Raw genomic sequence first — 24,990 nt, 5'->3', positions numbered from 1 at the left:
GTAACAGTAAATCTTTGCTACCTTAAAAAAACAGAACAAAACTGTGCAGTTCAATAAAACATACCAAAGAGCAGGCTGGCTCATGTTGGGAGCAGATGCTCAGGTAGCTGCTGTCCAGCACAGTCCTTCTGTATCCCACACTCCTTAGAATCTTACTATCAAAGAACCTGTCCGGATTCCTTATGTATCTTAAGATAATCAGGCATCCCAGGAAACTTGGTCTTTGTGGTTCTGATTCAATATGTTCATTTCATTAATACCGATAAAATTTAGCCATGTTACAGATTAAAGACATTTCCTCAAATAGGTCTTGCTGGGTAGCACAGAATTGCCTCTCTTCTTTATATTTTCAACATAACAATTGGGTGTATAAAGGGAAAAAATGCAATCCTCTCTCTTCCTTATCCCCCACCCCCAGGGTAAAAGAATGTCACACTTCATTTTTCTTCTGTAGGAGGTTCCCTGTGCTCAGTTTTACTGACAGCTTGCGTTCTCTCTGAGGTGAGCTGATTATAATTACAAACTCAGACTGGAGCATATGGAATAAAACAAAAGGTGGGGACATCAGGTGACTTTCTGAGCAACAATGACAATAGTCAGAGTAGTAAAAAGATATTTTGGAGAACAATGTGATGAAAATCAAATCTGGGATTAGGAGGGTCCTAAGAGTGGCTGGACAGTTCACTGTAGGTCAAAAGGAACAAAAAACAATTGAAGGATTAAGCCAGGTAGAGAAATGACAGTCATTTTTCATGTTCAGGGTTACTTATCTGCACTAGATTTAAAAATTATTTTAAATGACTTTTTTTTTTCATTCAGAATATAAAATACTTTGGTTTTGCTCATGAATTTCTAAAGCATCAAAACTGATGTTGTACTATATTTAGTATTCATCTGTCATGCCACAGCTATTTTAAAACACACGGAAGATTCTCCACATCAAAGATGATGCTTTTTAAATTTCTGTTCCTTAAAAGTACTTGCAAGTTCAACATTAGGAGGATCTGACCGTGTGTGTGCAGTTTAGCCAATATAAAATAGCTAATTAATTTTTTTGTTGTTTAGAGTTCTTTGTCATTATGATTTACAACTTTCAACGCTGGTGATGTACAAGGTGGATTAAGAGGCAGTCTGGAGTTGGAATGGGGGTGAGAAGAAGAAATAGGTGCAGAGCCATGGTGAGCACATAAGAGGTTTGAGAGAGTGTCAGGAATCAGTTTTCCCCTGGAAATGTGATATGATCTGATAATATCACACAGAGCATACTTCTGTATGATAAGTAGGCTCGGAGAATAGAGATATGTTGAGAGGTCAAATTGGCTTTGATGGCAGAGATGAAAAGTGTCAGTGTTGCGCTTCTAAAGAGGCCAAGGCCTCCCATCCGAAAGAGCTCTTAGAATAGTCTGCCTTCCTAGGAATCTAAGATCTCAGACATTTGAACTCATGCGTTGTTAATTCTAAGGCAAAGTTAATAACTTTAAATGCATGTTTAACCAGAACTATTGAGTCTTAGGAACTCCTAGAAGGGCTGAAATCTGGAATTTGGTTTTGGGTGACTTTTTTTTTCCCCATTTACAGTCAGAAATGTCATCCAGTTTCATTCTAAGAAAGGTATTTCAGTCTCAAAAGAATTTATTGGAGACCTCGATAAAAAATATTCCCTGTTGCATCTCTTAAAATGATTTTGTTTCTTTTTGATGTTTCTGCATGAAACTGAAGTAGGTCAGAGTTTGTCGGGATATGTTTCAAGCCCGGAAACGTCTTCCCTTTGTTTTTAATATTCAGACTAAAGCTCAGGTTCTGTTTGCTTCATGGATGTGCATGGAGTGCCCTCTCATCTCCAAACACCACCTTCAACCTCAGCCTCTCAAGGGCTGAGGAGACTTCTGTCACTGTAGGGACATAGTACATGCTAATCATTATACGTAAAGTTTTCTTTCCAACCCTTGTTTAATCCCCCAAGTCTTCTGCCAGCTCACTGTCTTCTCCTTCACATTTATTTAGTGACAAACTTCCAGACTTATTAGATCACACTGAAGAAAAAAATTTCTCATGACACTAAAAGGTATTCTTTTTGTTCTTGTTTGTTTGACATATGTTCTGATTATGGTGTGTGTGTGTGTGTGTGTGTGTGTGTGTGTGTGATTTTTTTAATAATTCTTTTTTCTACAAGTTTACATTTTCTCTTGAGAAGCCATAAAGGCTCCTTCGCTCACCACAATGTCTGAGCACATAGCATGACATGTGTTTGTTGAATGGATGATCTAGTGAATGCAGAAGCCTTGCCAAATGATGACTACCATCCTAAATGTATCATTAGTGAGCTATCTCATGCATTGGACACAGCTTTCATCACCTCTATTTTTAACACACTCCTGCTGCAGGTAGATCTCTGGAGGATATCTAGAAAGCCATGGTAATGGTAACTAGGCCTTCACAAGGTGTTAGCATCTTATACAGGAAAAGACGTAGACTAGAGGAAAAGGGAATACTATTCTGATAATCTTTGTGCTATCAAAATAATTAGATATATGCAACTTAAGAAAGATATTATTCAAACTTTGTGGTGCTCAGTGTGAGCCTTAGGACATTTTGTCTCTTCTGCTTGATCTATTAACTTCACATAGAACCTTCTGTATAAACTTCAAAATACTGGAATCAGGTAATTTTACATTATTGATTTTACAATAAATACTGATTAATTTATATCAACATCTTAGGCCATTTTCCCCTTTTCTGATTTGAAGCAACACATTGCCACTTTCCCCAAAAGCTACATTGCGAGCTGTTCTGTTCATTTGAAGAACTGTCGAGGGGAATATATTCTGTGTTAATGTAGGTGTTTTCTTCCAACACAAAGATAAACATAGAACATGCCTACTGCCATTTGGAGGTGGAGTATGGTCCTTTCCAAATATACACATATGAGCTAGTAGCCGCTCACCAAGATGCACCAAAAATTAGTCATGTGTCAGTTCCCACCTCCAAAACTGCTCACATTTGGACTCCTCTGAGACTATAAATCATTTCAATATTTGATTTTAATAACTCATCACACTGGTTTATAATGTATTTGTATTTAAGTATAATTACTATTTAAGAAATTTTTCAAAAATTTTGATGGCCTTTATCATTTTTTTTCAGGAAGAACATTACTTTCCAACCATAATTTCTTCATATCTGGTTATAACTAAGAGAATACTTTAGACATGGGATAATCTTTTGTTTAGTCAGTATAGAGTTATCAATTAGTAGGATTTACAGTAATAACCACTAAAATGACGCTTAAACACATTAAGTCTTAGCGTTCTTCAGTTTGATAAATGAGAGAAGGTTGACTGTATGATTCCTGCCGTTACTCAGGGTGGGTTAAGTTCTGGCATTGTTCATTGTCTGGAACACACATAGAGTTTTCACAAACCTCAGCCAGGTTTTATTAATCAGCATTTGTCTCATGGCTGGGCAATAGTAGCAATGCCTTTCAATGCCTTTATTCTGTGTGCATGACCTTAAACATTTATTATAGTCAGTCTATATCAAAGGCTCCAAGGTCAAGAGGGTGGGGCAAGAAAGCAAGGTCATTAGCCTTCTGTTTATCATCCTGTGACCTAGTGGGGAATGGGATTCTAAATAATCCTCAGATTTTGAGAGGTCCCTTCCCATTGTGGGAGCACATTTCTCATGGCCAACCTTCTAAGTCAGGAGCTAATAATTCTCTCAGCCAAGTTTCCTTTCAATACACGTGACACAAAGTCTGGCTAATTTGTGCTGAATTGAAACTATAATGAAGGAATTCATAATCAGTTCTGATGTATTTGAGAACTAATGTATATTAGCCCTTCATCAAAAGGAATGACGGAAAACAGCATTAGTGTCGGTTGATAGTAATTATTTCGGAGCTCCTAATTATTCTCCAGTTAACTATATAGAAATGCTGGTATTTTCATTCCTCTTTAAAAAATAAAAGGCATCATGGTCAGATTCCAAACTGTAAGAATGTATTACACTCCCTTTGTAAGGGCCAAGACGTTAGTTATATTTATAGAAATCACAAAAAGGACTCTTGAAATTAAATGAGTTTGAAGTTCATGGTTGGGTGTTCATTGTAGCTTGCTTAAGTACTGTTGCTTTCCCACGGAATCTATTTATTGCCTATAGGAGATATAAAATACAGTAATTACACTTACTCCCTTTCAAAATGACATGAGGTCCACTTTCCTATTAACTCTAATGAGAGTTATGTGTGCATTCCTCTGGGAGAAGAGAATGCACGAGTTTCAAGGTAAAATAAATCACTTCTACACACAGGGTGGAGTAGTCTCATTGCTTTATAGTTGATGCTTTATGATACCTATTTAAAACCGCTGATACTCAAGTTGCCATACTTGCTGTTTAGAGAAATATAAGCTGTGGTTAGAATGCTGTTAGTGACTCCTATCCAAAGGGTTGAAGCTTTACCCTTGGGAAAATCAGGATGCTTGATGTCTCAAAATAGGAAACCCACCAGTCTCAAGAACACACGTACTAGCTGTGCATTTATAATATGATCTTTGTGTTTACAAAATTATAAGAATAGTGAGTATATCAGTGATAACACTTAGGAAGATGGAAACAAGTGCCAGGATGGTGGTGTAGGGATACTGGAAGTCATGTGTAAATCTCCTGCAGTGAACCCTAGGCTGCGTTTGCTCCATTGAAACCTCAAAGATATCAGTGTGGGTTTCCACTTTGGCAACTCTGATCCCTCTGTCTTTAGTTTGTTCCCTGTGCCTTTAGGCATAGACCTGAATGAAACTATCTTTATTCTGATAGATATTTTGGGAATTGTTAATCTCCTAAAACTTTAAAAGAACATCCAATTAAAAAAAAATCTTGAGGGTGAGAAAGTAACATTATGCTCAGATGACTAAAATATATCCACAACCTGTCCTCTAGTAACAATTTAATAAACAGACAGGTCAATAACTTATGCAAAGGTCCAGGTGAGCATTCTCACCTTACATCTCTTCCCTCTCCACCTGCAATGATTTCCAGGACTTCTCTACTTAGCAATGCAATAAAGGCAAACTATGCTCTGGGTGCAGGGAGTTGGCGATTCTGCTTAAACACATTCCCTTAATCTTGCATCTCACAGAGGTTCAAGAGGGAACAGTTTTGTAGGCACGTGAAGCATATCAAAATGTCAGCTCAGTAGCAAGAAAAACTGAACAGCTTTCAAACACAGACCATGGAAATTACATTACATACCCAAACCTTCTTCATCCAAATTGTCCAAAAGAGATATAGCACAGAACTGGAGAACGAGGGACAGGATTTTCCTGTTCTTCAAGAATCATCAAATTAATGAGTCAGCAAGGAAAGGAACTGACTGTACCAATTTCTCAAAAACCTGAGAATTAAGACAAATCAAGTAATTTAGTGATAATTAGAAAGTAGAGATTTGCAAGCAGTAAGTATCACAGTTCTCAATTTTTATTTCTTGCTATATAATATGTAAGACATGCTTTCATGAGATCTTAAGAATATTTTGAAATTAGAAATGTTTCAAATATTTCAATTTTTCAATTTTAAAATTTAGAATTTAAACATTCATATTTTCAGGAACTGTTACCAGTATTGAATTAAAGTTGGTAAACATAAGATAACCATTTCTGGGTTTTGCATTTGAATAAGATCTTATGAAATGTGGATGTCTGTGAGCTTGTGACTGACACACAATCAACATAAGCTATTCCTCTCTTCTAGCTTCTCAACAGCATGATGTTTTCAGCCGTGTTTATGAAAGCATATAACTGAATTTGCCTCGCAATGTCTGTTCTTCATATTTTAATGATATTGTTACCATGACCTCATAATTTCAGTATCTAATAGGTACTTTCTTTTGTATTACCAGTTTTTAGTTTTTCAATGTTTTGACTATCACCAGTGACTGACATATGCAGCGGTATTTTTTTCTGACCTGAAAAAAAAAATTTATACCTATTTCTTCCATTGGTTTTTGGTGTGCTGTTTCTTGCTCTTTGAGAGATGCTACAATGGTTTAGTGGTAAATTGTAAACATAAGAAAAAGTCTTTGCTAAAAAGGTGGAAAATCTTTCTGAAATCTTTGCCAGTCCTTCCCTGTCATGTGTGCATACAGCTAATGCTTGCTCTGTTAATCCTCATTTGGCTGGAATCAAGATGTGTCTTCACAGTCAGCTTTCTAAGACTTACATTCTGCATGACAAAATGCTTTCAGTTATTGCTATGTGACTGTCTGTCCTTCTCAATAGAGTGTCCTGTGTTTGTGGTGATTGCTTTTTGCATGAGGATTATGAAATGTCATATAAACTAGATGGTCATAGAAATTTAGTTTAGGCAATGTGGTGCTTGACTTGCTTTTGGTGTACTGAGTATGTCAATTCTGTGACACTTAAAATTACTTACATATGGTGTTTAACTTCCCCTTTGGCACGTTCTTTTATGTGCAAAGTAGCACTGTTAGTTACAATAGAACATGTATTAAACATCCATGGTGTTTTTATACAACCCTGATTTAAAACATGATCCTATAATAAATAAATATGGTGGGCATGAAATTGTACAGTGGCAGCAGTCTGCTGCTTTATAAAGTTGATTTTGACATATTAGCCCTGACTGTTTAACTGTTTTGATAGCTAAACATGCCCTCTGTTGATGGTATCTTTTCTCTGCCAAGTGCCAAAATTATCTGTTGATAAATTCCTGCATGTGACAATTGCCTAAATCCACAACTAACATTTAAATTAAAACGCACGGGGGAGTACTTGTGTCATGACAAGTAATTTTAAAAAGTCACAGGTTTTTTAAATGTATAAATTAAAAATGTGTAAAATAAAAGTGGTAATGATCATACAAAGAGAGGATTTTTAAAAAGCAGAAAGTGAACAACTCAAGAACATTTCTACTTTTATTTTTTAATGTTGTTATCTCAAGTTATTGACTAGTTTGCCATGTTATATATTTATGAGCTTCATAAACTTAATTTAATTCATAATGAACAGGACACTGAATAAATTAGGTACATTTAACTAATAAAACTGTCCATTTTTTTAATATGAAGTGGGTATTTTTACAGAAAACATGCCTTGGTCTTTGATGAAAAAAAAGTAAACCATGGTGTATTTTTAATGCTGAAAATGTTCAGAAACCAAATCTATGAGCTATTTTGGGGAAGGGAATTTTTTTTTCTTAAATATAAAAAACATCAGCTGTGATAGAACCAGTTCCCTGATCTTTTTTTTTTTAATATTCTTGAGAATTTTAGTATTTACATTGATATTTTTTCCCCTCAGTCTTGTTTATTCTTGAATTGTCTTTTTTTTTCCCTCCATTTCTCCATTCTCAATCCTAGGTCCCCTTACAAAGAAACAGACAGATGATTTAGGTGATAATGACGGTGCTGAAGATGAAGGTATTTTTCCCCCACTAAATCTCTGCATGACCAGGGCTGGGACCACTTTTCCACCCCTTTCTAATTTTTTTACTTCTTGTCTTTTTTTGAAGAGTTCTTTTTAAATTCCTGTTTTGGATGTGTTTTGTCTTCTTGCTTGTTGTTACACATAAATATGCATTTTAAATTTTTTTTAAAGTGAATGTTACGTTTTACATTTTGATGCCAACCATTAAGATGTTTTCAAAAAGAGGGGCTTTTTTTTTCTCTTTTGGTTTTCTTGGACTGATTTTTGATATGTTTCATCCCATGTTTTGATGGATCCGTCCACATTCTTTGAACTAACAATCTTCCCCTTGTAGTCCTGTACCCATTGCATGTGCTCTAATCTGTGTAAATACTTCGGCCCAATATGACTGTGTATCATAATTACATTTTACTTCCCTTTTCTAAAGATACTCCATACTCTATGAAGGGAGAAATACGCTGATGCAAAGTGCTTCTTAAGCAATATGACTTAGATTTTTTTCACTCCTGCTTTGTGTTGATATGCTTAAATATCACACAAGTTAAATAATATTATGTTGAGAACAAAGGCACACTATTATGGTAAGTAATTTTTAAAAAGGGTAACTACATAAGTGGCTTGGTCCCTTAGTAATTTGCTAGTTAATGATGCTAGAAACATGTTCTGATGGAAGAGAACTGTCTGTCCTGTTACAGGACCATAGTTAAGTCCCAGTATCTATGTCTGGATAACTAAGCTTCAGGTTGTCCCATGCTATCTTCTGGCCACCATTGGGTACCTGAACTGACACATAATTACACCAAAACACAGCCATGCAGACACATATTGTTAGGAGACAAAATAAACAAATCTTAAACAATACTTTTGGTAAATTTAATAGGTATTTAAACAAACAAGATTACAGGTATAATTTTAATTACAAAAGAGGTATAGTTTTTATATGATTTAATAATATGAAATAAAATTTTATAAATGTCAAAATATTAGCATCCATGTATAATAAAGATATTCTTCAGTTCATAAGGGGATTATTTTCTCTGTCCTATATTCTTACATCATGCAGTTCTGATTAATTATCTGATTAATTATAAAATCTAGGGGGGAACCGGGAAAGAGGATAACATTTGAAATGTAAAAAGTTAAACTATTCAATAAAATCAAATAATATCTAAAAATTCACTAGCTCTTCCAGAATGTCTTTCTATCTAATCTCCTTGAGAGACAACTGGTTCATTCAGCGCATCTCACTTTCCTCCAGGAATTTGTTTAATACATATATTATTTTGTTTTTAAGTTGAATGTTATCCTAACTATAATTTTACAGAGATGATTAATACAATCAATGATTTTATATTTTTCCTCCAACCTCAGAAAAGTATATTTATTTCTCAGAAATAAATCTCAGAAAGATATTTATAAGAAAGTAGTAAAGATTTTCCAAAATAACATAATCTGTTACTAGGTCAGAAGACATATTCTCTCAAGTCATTGAAGGAATCTATGACTTACACACATCAACTCACATCCATTTATTTTTAATTTTTGTTGATACAAAGTCAACGCAAACTTCTATAATGGAAACTTAAATGGCAGAAGCAAAATATGGAAAGCTTAGTTCTTTACATTCAAATTTTCATTTTATATCCTTTAAGAATTATTAATAGGCTAGAAAGATGTCTTAGCAGTTAAGAGTCCATGTTGTATGTATTAGTGTTCTATTGCTGTGAAAAGACACCATGACCAAGCATTTAACTGGAGGTTTACCTACAGTGTCAGAGGCTTACACTATTATCATCATGCAGTGAAGCATGGTAGCACAAGGCAAACGTGGTGCTATACAAGTCGTTGGTTTTTCTACATCAAGGTCCTCAGGCAGAAGATAGAGAGATAGACACTGGACCTAGCCCATATGTTAAAACATTAAAGCCCAACCCTAGTTACAGACTTCTTACAGGAAGCCACACCCCTAAATTTTTCCCTGATGGTTCGTTAACTGGGAATAAAGCATGCATAATATTGACCTAAGGGGGCAATCTTATTCATGCCAACACACTGTTCTATTAGAGGTCCAGAATTCAGAACATGGTACTCACCCCATGAACCTCACCAATACCTGTAATCTCAGCCCTGATGTCCCACCTCTCAAAATTCCGTAGGGGTGTGAATGCACACATATATAGTGCATACATGCACACACACACACACACACACACACACACACACAAAATAAGTCACTAAAATAATTGTGGCTAGAGTGTAATTTATGATTATTTGATTCTATGTTTGTTTGCCATGGATCCCAGTGAACGACTATTACACATAACCTAATCACTACTATTGATATTAAGCAATTAAAAGTCACTGCTAAGACACATAATTTCCAGTGCTAAATAATTAAAGAATAAATGTATACTAGGTCTGATAGAATTAGACATTTAGAATATTTCTAGACTATCTGGGACTTGGGTGATGTTCACAGTTTGTGCGATAAAGAAAGGTAAAATGTGGGAAATTTTCTGACAATCCAATATCCTACCCATTGTTAGTATCAAGAAGTGCTTTTGAGGGTTAGTTGTAAAATCCAAAATTTGCTACTATAGTAATAATTCTAAAATATTATCACTCTAGTTTAAAATGTTTTTAGTTGCTGATTTTATGAGATTATTTTCCCTTTGAGTGAAATAGCTTCCATATATTTACACGTTTGGAGTAGGGACCTCTGAGTATTGATAGAGAATTTATCCACGTTGCACCTGCATCTATGTTAAAGAGCAGTTTTGAGTCACTTTTAAATACCCTAAACAGCTGCTTAAATGTCAGGTCTCAACCACGATAAGGGAAGCCACTTTTCTAGAGCTACCAAGTCGAGGAATGCTTTTAAATGTTGAAGGCTGTCTTCTGCAGTGGCACTCAGTTCCAATGCAGCCCATTCCTCTGTGTTTCATTTCATAATTACTTCAGAAACATGAAAGAGACATTCAGATATCTCATCAAAAATCATTTAGTAAACTCTTCAAGTTCTCTTAAAATCATTTTGTAGATGTGATACAAATTAAAATTGTCGATTATTTTGAATTTGTGGCAAATGTTGAATTGGCATCACTGGGCACTGAACAAAGGATGTAAATTATAGTGCTTCTTTCCGTCACCAAAAGTCAGATTATTTGCCAAATCTCCACACATTTCCTGTGCCTTAATTCAGTAGCCTTGTTGCAAGCACTATATTCTGTGTCCCCTTTGACATTCAACATCCTTTGTCCTTTATTCACTACATAATTACAGACTTCTCTGTAGAGATGGTTACTACACTTCCTAGTCTGCAGGAATCTTCAGTTTAAATAAGTCATATTGTTCTTAACTTATGATTTATAATAATTAAAAGAATTCTGTTTTTTAGGCTAATCTGAAATCCTAAAATGTTTCAAAACAGTAGCCAAAGTTTCTCTCAATTTATTTAAGGAACTTACTAGAGTGCAGAGATATATTCAATTTTGAAAAAAACCCTCAACATTAGCATTTTAATATTTAGATGGAATCTATTATCACCATACAGATTCAAGTTCCCTATAAGTCACTCTGCAGAGTCTCATATATTTTATAACCAAACCACATGTTTATTTTTTCCTGGGTTAACAAGAACACATTAGGCCAAGCCTTCTATTTCACTCTAGCAGGTCTGAAAGATAACTGGCTTCCATAAACATGAGGGAAAGGCATGGACATGTCTTCAAGTATCTCTTTATATGTATCAGACAAAAAACTTAATTAAGGCAATGCTTCACAAGTTAAGAGCTATTCAATCTCCAAAAGTTCTAAAATATGGGCCATTAACCAGTCTGTGAACCCTTATAAAGAAACCAATGCATGTATTTAAGAAATTATGTGCAATTATTCAGTGGGACCATTGAGAGAAGCTGTGACTCTGGGTCCTAGGTGTCATCCACACACTCTCCGAACAACTGGTCTAACTTATTGACACTTTCTACTTTAGTCCAAAATATTAGTTGAACATAGGATGTTTACTAAGTGTTAGGGTTCATATCCCAAATCTATTATTCAATTAGCCTGAAAAATCCTTAGAGTTCTTGATTAATATTTTAGAGAAAAATAATCATCAACGGTGGTTTCCTTCACCATTTCTCTCCTCTCAAACTCTATGTTTAACCAGAACTAAAGAAAATGACAGAATTATGAATATGCTTGTGAAAATTTGCAGCTTGACTAAAACTAAGCTAGTATTTTAAGAACCCATGAAGTGCCCACTTTGGTAAAGACTGAAGTGGCTATTTATGAAAGCCAACAATTGTAGGCAAAGAAAAAAGTTGATATACTTTAACTATTCTATAGGGAATTAAATTAGAAGGTTTCAAAAACATTGTGGAGCTGAAATATTCATTATTGACAATTGAAGAACATTTAATACATGACCCAAGGAGAAGATAGAAAAACCTAGAAAGTGTGATTGTTAAAGAGCATGAACAAATATTACTGCACATTACAATGTCTGATTTGTCAGTTCTATTTATCAATATGTTTTGCTTTTAAAAAATAAAATAGATAATTATAATTTTAATTAATTTTTATTAACAACAGAAAGACTTAGTGATTGTTCAAGCAAGTAAACATATGGCATTTGTGTAAAAATATATTGCCACTAACCAAGAATTCTGGTTATAATAGAAGATCCCAATGTATCCTGAAGGTTTTCATATACTAACTTAATTTCAGTAATTTTAGTTTATCTTAGGAATCAACACATATTTTATTATTCAAGTTCAGTGTTCCCTCAAAAGAAAAAAACAATAAGTTCACAGAAAAGAAGAGCTCAATATTCTAACTTCTTAGACCAAACTCTGAAACGTTTGAAAAACTGATTTGGAAACGTGAGCTGACCCCACTATCTGTGATTCTTTCAAATATAAATTTTAATGAAAAAGAAAAAGGCTGGCTCGGTCCCCTAACTTCTGTTGACATGCTTGCACTTGCAACACTGCCCAGGTGGGTCTGTCGCTAGGTGCAGGGCCAGTCTCCTCAATGTGTGCCTGTACTGTCTTCCAGGTGAACAGAATGGCTCTACCAAGACTTCATTACTGTTCACAGTGGGTGCTTTGTAATTCTATGTAATTTTAATTAAAGGAGAATTCGGAAACAACCTCCCTCTGTGCTACCTCCAAGCATACAATTAGCAGAGTACAGTGTCTGCTGCGAACAGTTTGGCTAATGATTTCAGTTTAATAATTTATTATTGCTTCTTCAATGTCAACCATACAAGAAAAATAAGAAACTAAAATTTTATGTGGCAAGCAGGCATTTGGGGTGTGTAGTTTAACAATCCAGGAAGGAATTGCATTCCCCTTTTTAATCTGACAAGTCCACAAGCCCCTGAATCTTCACAGCAGGGGGAACGCAGGCTGGAGAGTTGGCTCAGTGGTTAAAAGCCCTGGCTGTTCTAGAGCACAAAGTTCAACTCATGGCACCCACATGTCAACTCACAAATGTCTTTGGCAGCTCAGTCACTAGGCACACAAGTATATATGCAGGAAGAAAAAAAAAACAGAAACATAAAATAAAATAAAATGAACATGTAAGAAGAGGCAATATTTTTGCCTGTCAGTGTCAGAAGATAAATGTGATAACTATATCTGGGAGATGACTACAATGTAAAATGTTCTTCCTCAAATTCACCATGTTCATAGGAAGTTCATATATCCAGGAGAGAGGCGAGAATGTACACATATACACAGGCAGTGGCTCATTTGAAACTGATCTTTCTTCAAGGGACAGCTTAGAACAAGCTAATGGCTGTTGTATGAATTGTCATGATGAAGCCTATTAATTGTGTGTTAAACTAAAAATCAATTATAAAGTTAAAGAAACTAAAGATAAATAAATATGATTTCTGCCTGAAAATTGATTACCTTAAAAACAAACAAACAAACCATGTTTCCATCCTGTGCCATGAATCATTTTCTCTACTTGGAGGGCTAAATAAACAAGAGAGACTGTCCCATCAAATTTAAAAACGAGTTTTCATTCAAAGAAATTACTTTATCATGGTAAAATGGGGGACATTTAAATTGGTCATTTCTTTCTAAAAGTATCACAAAACAGTCTCTATTTCACCCCAGTTCTCCCTGGGATCTGTGTTTTATGTCTCCACATGAAGCTGGTGTCTTAACTGAACATTTGTAACATAGATTGGTTTAAAATATTCTAAAGTAAAGAAATTAAACCATATCTTCAAACAACACTTTCGAACCAGTATTAAATGTAAATATACTCGATTCAGAGATGCTTATGATCATACTGGGACACAAGTTGCTATCAAATAAACTTTTATTTACAGTCATATTTTGATATGTTCATGTTGGTATCCAGATCAAAATACAGGTTAGCCACTTCAGCAGAAATTACTATGTTTTTAAAATTGCTAAAAATCACTTTGGTTGTCTTTTCATTTGTTATTTCTACATTATTGTTAGAAAAATAAATTCACATAGTTGTGGTCAGTGAATGTTACCCAAATACTGAAACTGAGACTGGGAGAAAATCACAGTGATATCTCCAGATTTTGCCATTGGATACTTGACCTTAGCTTGATCACTGCACACTTACATGATTAAAACAGGAGCCGACTGGCCATAGGAAATAGCACAAGTATACTTTGGTTTTTTTTTTTTTTTTTTTTTTTTTTTTTTTGGTTTTGGTTTTTGTTTGTTCTACCACAGACTAAGTTTGGACTGGATGGGTGAATGCTGTGGTGAATGCTGTGACTTCTCTAGATGCAGCATTTCCATGACATCCCATAAGTATAACAACCCCATGTGCTCAGATGCACATTTTTTTACTGTCTAAACAATCATTTAACAGTACTTAAGCAGGAAGATTAAACTCTGAAACAAATAATACAGCGGTCTGATTATACTTACAAATGGGACCACAAATGACTTAATGTAATCATGTTGTATTTGATACAAAGCTCCACAGTAATAGAGGAGCGATTGATTGATGACTTGACTATAGATAAAAATGAATCATTGTCCTTACCTAATATTTTGTGCATAGTATGTCCAACTCTTCAAAACTAAGCTTTGGACAGAAAACAATGGGTGCCTGTTGTTCTTTTCATAAATAGCTCTTAGTAGGAATTGCTTAAGAAACACTTTAAGAAAAAAAAAACAGCAATGTAAAGATATTAAAATCATGCCCTCCTTTCCTTAAAATGCAAAAAAAAAGCACTGTATTTCATCATGCATGTTGTTGGGAAAAACAATAATTGCCAACCATTTGTTTTTCAGATATTCGGGACAGTGGGGGTCCCAAACCAGTGATGGTGTACATCCATGGTGGCTCTTACATGGAAGGTACTGGAAATCTCTATGATGGGAGTGTCTTGGCTAGCTACGGCAATGTGATCGTCATCACAGTCAACTATCGGCTTGGGGTACTTGGTAAGACATCTCCTACTCTTTTCACATCCATGGCAAAATGTTGCTGCAGTGCTCTCTCTTGCTTCTATGCTTCATATAACACATTAAAAAAAAAAAAACTTCGACAGCTTCAATGAGTTCTCTAAATGTTCACACATTGAGTAAAGGCAACTTGGGAATTTTTTAAATCTTGAAGCAGAAAGATAATGAAGGAGCTGGTTGTTTATGGTTTTGATGGCTGGGATGTGCCTTGTACCTTATGGATGACAATACATAAGTATGAAAGCTAATGGCAGAGGCCTACAGAAACAAGGCCCATGAACAGATGTTTACTGCAGCTTTTCTTTGTGTGGTGCTGTGCTCTGTTAGATGCCAGTTTGCACTTTTGTTTAGAACCCTGGATGGATGAACTCAGGGAAGTCATGTTAGTGTTGTGGTTCAGGCACTTCCTCTCTTTCATCTTTTCCTGTGGCCCCATGAATAATTAAGAATAGTGTGTCTGAGAACAATATTTTTTATGGAGTGATTCATTTTTTAAGGTGACAGTCAGTTCGCTGTGTCATGCACAGTATTTTCAGGAAGAAGAGTCGAATTGAGATCTTTAGTTTTAAAAAGAAATATAGGAAAAAGTAATTCTTATTCAAATATCTATTTTATTTAATAGTAATGTTTTCTAAGATAACCTGCTGCTCTACCAATGTGAGGTGAGAATGTTAATAGCAATAAATAAAAAATAGTATTTCATCAAAATTATCTGTAGTATATTAATGTAACTTGTTTGAAAATACAGCATATTCCTGACAGATTTTAATTTTTTGATCTTAATTGTTCCAAAACATTTTTCACAGTTTCAGGTCTCAAAGACATTGAGTTTAGATAAAGGAATATTATGCTCTTGATTTAACCTTGAATTGTATACTATTTCATATCATTTTTAATATCACACATATATTTCTGCCATGGGGAGAATAAGAACTTGTTACTTTCTCCCTCTTCAGTAGATGTTTTTACAGTGTGATAGAGTTGAGTGGATGATGTAATGAAAATTCTTAATCAATAAAAGTAGATAATATTTCTGCAACCTGCTGTTCAGGTACATCTTGCTGACCAGAGTACCTGGTCATGCATTGTTTAAGTACAATTATTTTGTGTGGTTACAATGTACTTCTCACCACTGAAAACTATGCTCATGAGAAGATAAAGAAAAGGCATTCACAGTTTACACTAATTTTCAAAGTCATTTTATACAACATTTTCTTATGAAGGCTTTTTGTGCCTTAATGTTTTATTTTATAGTACTTATATTTGATAATATTTCAATAATTCAGCCCTCTTAATGGTTATCATTGTCTTATACTTCCCAAATTCTCCAATTGAACATAACATGCAGTGACATTTTAATTCACTGAAAACGTAAAAAGAAAGTACTGTGTGTGGCTTTGGTGTTTGTAGTCACACCATATATTATCTTCTCTGAGAGCGAGTTGTGATCCCAGCATAATTTCCTATGAGGTGCTTTATGTTTAAGTTAATGGAAACTTTACCTCTTCCTCTGTTTCCTTTTGAAAGTGTTATTTCCTCTTTCATGATGTCTTTCGAACTACTAAGGACTTCACAGTTGGTCTGGTTTAAATCCTACATGCATGATCACATGCCCAAACCACAATATGGTTGAGTTTCAGCACAACAAATAAAGCAGCTAAAGTAAATGAGGGACTCACTCTGTCCCATGGATATCTAGCCACCAGCTACACTGTCATGACAGATGATCCTTACCTCAGTTTCGTTCGCTCCTTGGAATCATGGCCAGCCAGAATGTGGTTTTCATTAAACTCTCATTTTTTTTCCTTTAAAAAATGTCATTTATTAATTGCATATATGTGTATATAAGATATTTCAGACCCTCACATTCATTAAACTCTTAAAATGAAAAGGAACCTACATTTGTTAGAGAAATGGTCCAAAGAAGCAGGTCTCAACTTATGGATTGTGACCCCTACTTTGGCTGTTGATTGACTCCTTCACAGGGGATTGTCTTAGGCCATTGAAAATATATATTTACATGATGATTCATTACAGTATGAAAATTACACATATGATGTAGCAACAAACATAATTTTATAGTTGGCAGCATCACAATATAGGAGACTATATATATTTTTTAAAAAGAATGCAGCATTAGGTCAGTTGAGGACCACTGGTCTAATGTATATTCTAAAATAATATTTCTAGAGTACTTGGATTTCAGTCAGTTTTTTTCAAAACAAAGCTGTTGGTAATATATTCAAATGAGACTTCATACACACACACATGCACACACACACATATACATATATATGTATATGTATATATATGTATATACACACACACACACACATATATATATATATATATATATATATATATATATATATATATATATATAGAGAGAGAGAGAGAGAGAGAGAGAGAGAGAGAGAGAGGTAGGGGGGAGAGAGAAGAAAATACCAGCACATTTGTTACTGCAACTTCACAAAGGTATCACACTAAAGCAGATTAACAGTCATCCTGCTGACCCATGGCAGTGAGGGCTGTACCTGTTTGAAGTCACCACAGTGAATATTTATCTTAAAGCAAGGTAAGCCAAGTATTCTTAGATGTGAGTTCCAAAAAATATTTGTCTTCTTGCCTTTGGCGTAAATGCTGAAAATTAGCTATAAAATATGATTTTATCTCTTATCAGAGAAAAATCTGCACTGTCTTTGGATTCTGGTATTTTGTTGTGAGGATCAGTTTGGGAAGGCAGTGAGTAATTGGCTAATTACAGTCCTGTTGATCTGGGGTGAGTGGTGGGAAATCACTTTGTTTGAAATAGGTAAAATAATTGTTGCTCTTGATTTCCTTATACTTGATCTGCTTTAGATTTTTAGTGATTAATTATCAAATGTATATTGCTATCTATTGAACAAGGTTCTATATCTAAGGCATGTTGTGTGAAAGAATATTTTGTTAAATACAAGTTAGGAATGGCGTGGATAAATTTGTCAGTCTATTCAGGCGGTCAGTGGTTGGCTTAACTTTCTGAACTATGACCATCACATGGTGTCCCTCAGTAGAGCAGCACACACCCTTACTCAGGACTGGTCATGCCCTGTCCCTGTGAGACAGACAAGTATGTGCTGAGAGGGATAACTGCCAGTGAGGTTGACAACGCAGACAAGATGGACGAAGCGTATTCTGCATTTCCATCCACTGCCTAGGTGTTACTTGTCCCCTTCAAATCTCTGGTGACCCAGCATCGTACTGAATACATCCAGGGTTTAACTTCATCCTGCTCACAGTTTTGTTCTCATCCGGTTTTGACATATGCTAACTCCATTTCTGACTCACTCAGCATCTGCTGTTTAAATCACTCTTTCGTAGATCTTTGAAATGAGGATCTAGTAACTATCAGTTGGTTATATTTTACTATTTTAAGTTATGGGTACAAACATTATTAACTTGGTGACTTGAGAAAGGTTTAGGTTATAATTTTTGCAGTTGAAGATATCTATCTAAATTATTTTGTTTGTAATCTGGGAGAATGTGCAATTTAATGGGCACATTAAATTTAAGTTCTAAATTGAGATGCAATAAATTGTTTAGTGTATAAGATGTAGTGAATTCATATTTTTGAAAGTAGAAACTGTCCAAATGACAATGTATTTTCAAATCTCATAAAATTAAAAAAATAAAAAAGGACTTTAATATTACTATGTGTTTTAACTATTCTAAATTTAGAATAAATTTGTTACTTTTTATGTAAACAAATAAAAAATTCAATGCCACTGTGTTTCACATAGGTATGTGTAAGATTTGTTACCTTTGTCTGGGAAGTACCAGGTAATTTAAAAATTCTTGACTCTAGCCAATAATACTTCTAATTTTTTGATATTTATTTTTATATTTGAGACTTATTTAAAGAACCTTTGATCATATCCACTCTCCAATTTTCTCAACTCATCCCCATTCCCTACCCTTATAATTTATGGATGTCTTTTCTCATTTCTTTCTTTCATTTTTTTTAATGCTTCAAGACTAATTTCTGTTGTCTAAATATTCTTGGGTGTGTGGTTTTCTTCTAGTGAGTTACATTATTACTTCTACCAGGGGTTACATTATTAGGGGAAACTGTCTCTTCCTATAGTTAACAGTTGTCAATAGCTTCATTTCTTAGGGTGGGGTAGTATACTAAACTTCCTTCCCCATGCTGGGATTGGGTATGGTTAACCTTGTAAAGGATTTATGCTCATAACTTCTGTGAGCTCATATGTGTAGCGATCCCGCCATGTCCAGAAGATATTGTTCCCTTAGAGTCAGCCATTCACAAGCCTCCTAACTTACACTGTGCCCCACTCTTTTGTGATGACCTCTAAACTTGGGAGAGGTTGTGTTTGATACATATGTTCCCCTAAAGGCTGAATACTCTACAGTCGGTTCACTGAACATTGGCGAGTTGTTAGTCAACACCAACCACACATAAGGATGTCTTAGACTAATGTTGAAAGATATGTTGATCTATGGATTTAATGACAAATTATTGAGATGGTTGCTATCTCTATTTAGTAGCATGATATTCAGTATGTTTTCTTGTATGGCTTATGGATGATCAAGATATAGATACAGGACAAATAAGGGTTTTGGGTGTGGGGTTCATCTTGTGGAGAACTTGAATTCAATGGCAGAGTAGTTGGTTACTTTGGTGATATTCATGGCACTATTGCCAATGAGTACATGTTCTCAAGCCAATCACTTCTATAATATGCAGTCAGTAAGTTTGATGGGAGACTGATTGATGGCTCCTTTTCTTCTCCAGTGCCTTGCATAAAACTTCTAGCACTACGAAAGCTAACTGTTAAGGATGATGCTTCCATGGTTCATGAGTTCTAAAAGATTTCTCAATATCAACAAACTTGGGAAAAGATCTAATTAAATACTTGACTTTTAAATATGTATTTAGTGTATTCCATCAGTGGGGAAAACATTGAAGTACTATTTTATCTACTTATATTGAAATTAGTAGTTAAATTAGTTTATAATGTGTCTAAGGGCTAAACAGTCTGAAACAAATCTTCTAAACTTATTGCAAATCAATTTTAATAAAGTACATTTTTATTCTGTTGAGTTTGGTTTATAAGATTTGATGATTTGTATAACTAGATTTTTGATGCTATAGTAAGGATAAAATACTACAAGTGAGAACTCACAGATAACTATTGCTTTAGTGTGATCATTCTCCACTGATGCCATTCAATTTAACAATACATGTTTTTATGAGGGCATAAAAGTAGATACTGAGTTGTCATTTTCAAAAAAGACTTTGATTCATGGAAAGGTAAGTTAATCGGTAAAGAAGAGGAATTTACATACTTTTTGGAATGTCTAAATTAATTTCTGTGTCAGAAGCCTAGTATATGCATAAAGAAAAACTTGAACTTTAAAGGAATAAAAACAAAGTATATCTGAGGAACTGATGAGGACATGTCAGATGGGACCTGTATTTGAATTCTAGGAGATTCAGTTCAAAGGGACTCACCAAGTCTGTGCTGTATTTATAAGATATTTTGCATATTTCTGTGTAACAACAGTTAATTATGAAAAAAGCTGTGAATCTGAAGAAGAGCAAAGAGGGCTCTTGGAACTGTCTAGAGATAAAGAGGGAAGAGACAAGAGAATGGCTGTGAATGCTCTAATCTTAAAAAGAAAAGAAATGCACATAACCTTCAAACGTCACAATTTTATTCTTGCTCTCTGATTTTTTGTTGTTTGTTTGCTTTTGTTTGGTGGGTAAATACTTTTTTTATTTTTTCATACTGATCTGCCTCAATTTAGAAATAATCTCTAGAGCCAAAATAAGAAAAATGTCCACATATGGAAAAGTACTGTATGATTACATACCCAATCTTATATACTGATAATTTCCTACTGTATATCCACATGTGCTCTTGGGTCACATAAATGATATGACTGCTCTTCAGCCAGTTTTCTTTTGTAGACTCATAGTCTTTGTACAAGATCCTCAGTTTTTCTAAAAGGAAAACAAAATACCATTCTCTCTTTCCATTTTATTCATCCTTACTTCTCTTACCCTGAAAAAATGAAGTAGTTTGTGACAAATGGACACAGCTTATGTGTGGGAAGTTTATACACTTGAAATAAAGTGCATGCCCCATTATGCAAAAAGCACTTTACAGGATAAGGCATTAGATATCCTAGTCACAACTCTCTCTCATAGAAAGGTAGAACACATCATAATCAGAGTAATACACTAAGAATTTTTTCTCACTTTGTGCTACAGAGATGGTTTACTGTGTGTGCTGTATTACTTTTATTTGCAAAATGGAGTAACTGTAGAGTTGAGTGAAAATTATGTTATTAGAAAATGTAAAACTATCTTCAGTATATAGTTCATTCATCAAGTTACAATAAAGTGAAAATACATAGCAATAAGTGCTCAAATTTCTGTGGTGCCATTGAATAGGCTGCAACAAATTCAGTCAGTCAAAAAATTTAGTGATTTTGCTTGTAAAGGCCTGAAACCTAAAAAGCAATTAAGAACAACAGGAAACAATGATGGTTCATATATTTCTTCTATAACTATTCTTTCAATTAAGCTTTAATAAACATTAGGTGGTAATCACTTTTTTTGATTTAGTACTCAGATGAGAACTCTAGAGAAGAGAGATTATTTGGGAAAAATTAAAACAAACAATAAAACATTAGATAACTGATAGTATGCACAATAAACTGCATGTCTATTATTTTTATTCTACAGACAAACTCTACTGTATTTGAGAAAACTTAGAAAATATCTGCTACAAATAGATGCTAGAATTTAAAGAGGACATAATACAGATACTAAGAGAATTCTTATATGACATATTCCAGTTATGTTTGTTTATTTATTCACTTTAAACTATAATGTGGTCTACAAAGGATTCTGTTAGTCACTGAGGGTATTGCCTGACATTTACATGAGGGTAAGTATGACATTTCTTGCTTTAAGGGTTGCAAGAGAGGAAAATAACAACAAAAATATCAGGAAGTAATATTCACTAGGTAGCAACTTAGTTCACAGTCAGCTTTGGAGTTATCCATGGGGTCTAGAGAAACAGCAAGTGCAATCAGGAGGAACATACTCTAGACAAGACTCTTAAGATTTCCTGGATGGGGGCCCTGGGGATGCATCCACTGGCTTGCCAATACCATGAGTCCCTTCAATAATAGCAAAATTTAAGTTCTAGAAACTTCTATGTGCTCCTGCCCCTCATTATTGATGTATTGATGTCTATTGAATCTCTGCAAGTCAATATGGCTGACATTTGTGGGCTTGTTGCGTTTCTTCATCCCATGCTGACATCTAGCTTATGCTAATACAGCAGCAGTGATAACAATCACAATCATGCTCACTAGCGCTGATCCCTGTGTCATCTGGGGACACAATCTATCTTTTGTAAACAGTAACAGAGTTTTTTTTTTTTTTTCTTTATCAAATTTGTCCATGTTTCAGTGATGAAATTAATCAAAACCATATTGTGGAGAACCAGTATAATTACAGTTTTGAAGGCAGCAGGACTTGGTATTGTCAATAATTATGAAATAAGAGATGGATGACTTTTTAACCTTATGTTGTTTCTTTCTCATCAAAATGGCTCTGACTTGTGCTAAAACAACGTATTATTGTCTATTAATTCCCCAAAATTGATCAGCTACTTCCATGAAGTGAAGAATGCTGTTTATGAGTTTCATGGCTTATTAGGAACAATGACTTTGAAATGGAAAATAAATACAATGTAGATTCCCTCACTCCTAGGCCAGAATCGCACCGTAGGTCCCAGGTTGTGCAGTGAACTATACACAATATCTTAGCCTCCTCAGCAGAGCAGAAGTCACTCTCCTAGCTCATCGGGCCATTGGTTCACTCAGTCATTCCACACATCTCTCTGAAGTGCTCTCAATCAGCTCTTAATACCCAGTGAACAAAGTGGAGAATCAGTTTCAGTCTATCCTGTTTCCACTTCTTGTTGAGAAAGGAAGAGGGACGGTCCATCAGACAAAAACCACACATTTTTATAAGATGTATTTCTTTCAAAAGAAAAAAAGGAAGAAAAAAAATCATTGCAATGCTACAACATATAGTCACTTGTGAAACTGTGAAGTTGAAATGAGGATAAAGAGACACAGTAAGGACATGTTATCTCTAATAGTAAGAGTTGCTGGGGATTTTCTTATGTCTTTAAAGAGGCAAAGATTTAGAGATGGGAAATATTCCAAAACAATTTGAAACAATGCTAAAAAGCATTGGAAACAAAATGAATCTCTTTCAGAACCTAGGTAAAGGACAAAGTACACTTAAAAGCCTGCCCAAAACAGCAACAGAGTGTACTTGGGGCTGATGTAGCAGCATCAGCTTTTGAAATGCAGAGGGATGGAGTCTCAGCAGAGGGATTAGTGGTGAGCTGAATGTTGGTGGGATGGATCAGCATGGGACCGGAATCCTCAGACTTCATGCAGATGGTGACAAATCCCCTCCCTTTCCTATCCTATGCAATGTGGCATAATAAATGATACTACAATTGCTTAATACAAAGGTATCAGTTTATCCAAGACTGCTTCTGCTCTTGTTCTAAGTCCATAGGAGCTCAGATCCTTAATGCTGCAGTTCCTCCTCCTTAGGTTTTTAAACTGTTTCTGCTCTCTGCACTGCTGCCTCCTCCTGAGTGCCTGGCAGCTTCCTGCCCCCTTGCACCATCTCATTTACAGGCAGGTGCTCTTCTTTCAGTTCTGCCCCTAAGGTCTTCCCCTGCACTACCTACTCTATAAAGATCTGTTCACTTCTCCTTTGTCACTGTCATTCTAAGTCAGAATTGTCCCAGGTCATTTTTTTTTTCTCTTACAACTTTATTTTTTTTAAAAAAGAGTGATACATATACAGATTTTTAAATGCATTTTGGCATAACACTATATGAATATATTTTTATCAGTACTTAATTTTTTTAGAGGTTCGATAGCATGCATTGAAATACCAGTAGTTACCATAAGCATAAAGTACGTGTAGGACAGAAAGTACCATGGAAAGTTAGTTTACTTGGTGAGTATAGAGTAAGCATAATGATCTTTGAATACCAAATACTGCCACGAGGGTATATTCTTAGCTCTTGGAATGTTAATGATTTAAGGTCCAGGTATACCACATTCTGAGAGGGTGCTGTATATTTATTTTTTTCCTAAGAAGGACTGAGGCTTTCATTTTTTGGCCTTTGTTTTTCTTGAGCTTCATATGGCCTGTGAGAACTCAAGAAGTTAGATGCCAGAGAACCAGGTCATTTTTTTTTCAAAGACAGATCTATGCTAATGGCTTTCCTGGACTTGTGTTTTCCAGCTGACCCTAGGTCCTTCAATTCCAAACTCACAAGCACTTCTATTGCAGATGGCAAAGTACCTTAAAAATAAAACAGAGTTCTGTTTCCTTTACTGTTTCGTCCAGTTTTTAACCTTTCAGTGGTTAACATAGTTTCTACAATCTATTCCATGACATTCTTTGGGTTTCCCTGCCATTTACTTTCCTTCTTTTAGCATTTATTTATTCATTTATTCACTCATTCATTCATTTATGTATTTATTTATTAATTTGTTTTTATTTATTTATTTGTTTGTTTTCAATGTATTCTGACTGTGGTTTTGCCTCCCTCCATTCCTTTCAGCCTCTACCCTACCTACTCTTCCTTCCCCAGACCCTGCCCTCTTCAATTTTCCTTCAGAAAAGGGCAAGCCTTCTGGAGATAGACACAAAACACTAAATAACAAGAAACCAGGACACAAACCTAGGCTGGGTACAGCAACCCAGTAAGAGGAAAAGGGTCCCAAGACCAGATGAAGGAGTCACAGACACCCGACTCCCACTGATAGGAGTCCCACAATACCATCAACTCAACAAAGATATGCAAAAGACCTATCAGAGATCATGCATGACCCTTGATTGCCACTTCAGTTGCCCTGGTGTCCTGGATCGCCCTGGCTCCCAAGTCCATTCCTTCCCCTTTTCTACAGGGTTCCCTGAGCCCTAAAGGGAATGTCCCACTTTCCAGTAAATATCAAGCCTA

The 24,990-nt window shown here is 35.1% G+C and overlaps 1 protein-coding gene across 1 annotated transcript in view; it reads left to right on the top strand.

Annotated features, from left to right (window-relative positions):
* The window catches only part of NLGN1 (neuroligin 1), a gene marked incomplete at both ends in the record, with an annotated part of 229,416 nt that overhangs the window by 198,120 nt on the left and 6,306 nt on the right, over window positions 1-24,990 (top strand). Inside the window, 3 exons of the mRNA XM_080929452.1 lie at window positions 7,373-7,432; window positions 14,738-14,890; window positions 15,534-15,573. Coding sequence (XP_080785578.1) covers window positions 7,373-7,432; window positions 14,738-14,890; window positions 15,534-15,573 — 253 coding nt within the window. The remainder of the gene's footprint in view (window positions 1-7,372; window positions 7,433-14,737; window positions 14,891-15,533; window positions 15,574-24,990) is intronic.

The sequence above is a fragment of the Micromys minutus genome (assembly GCF_963924665.1).
Source record: "Micromys minutus genome assembly, chromosome: 15".
NCBI lineage: Eukaryota > Metazoa > Chordata > Mammalia > Rodentia > Muridae > Micromys > Micromys minutus.
Note: the sequence above shows the minus strand (reverse complement) of the source record. Positions and strands in the feature narration are given on the sequence as shown.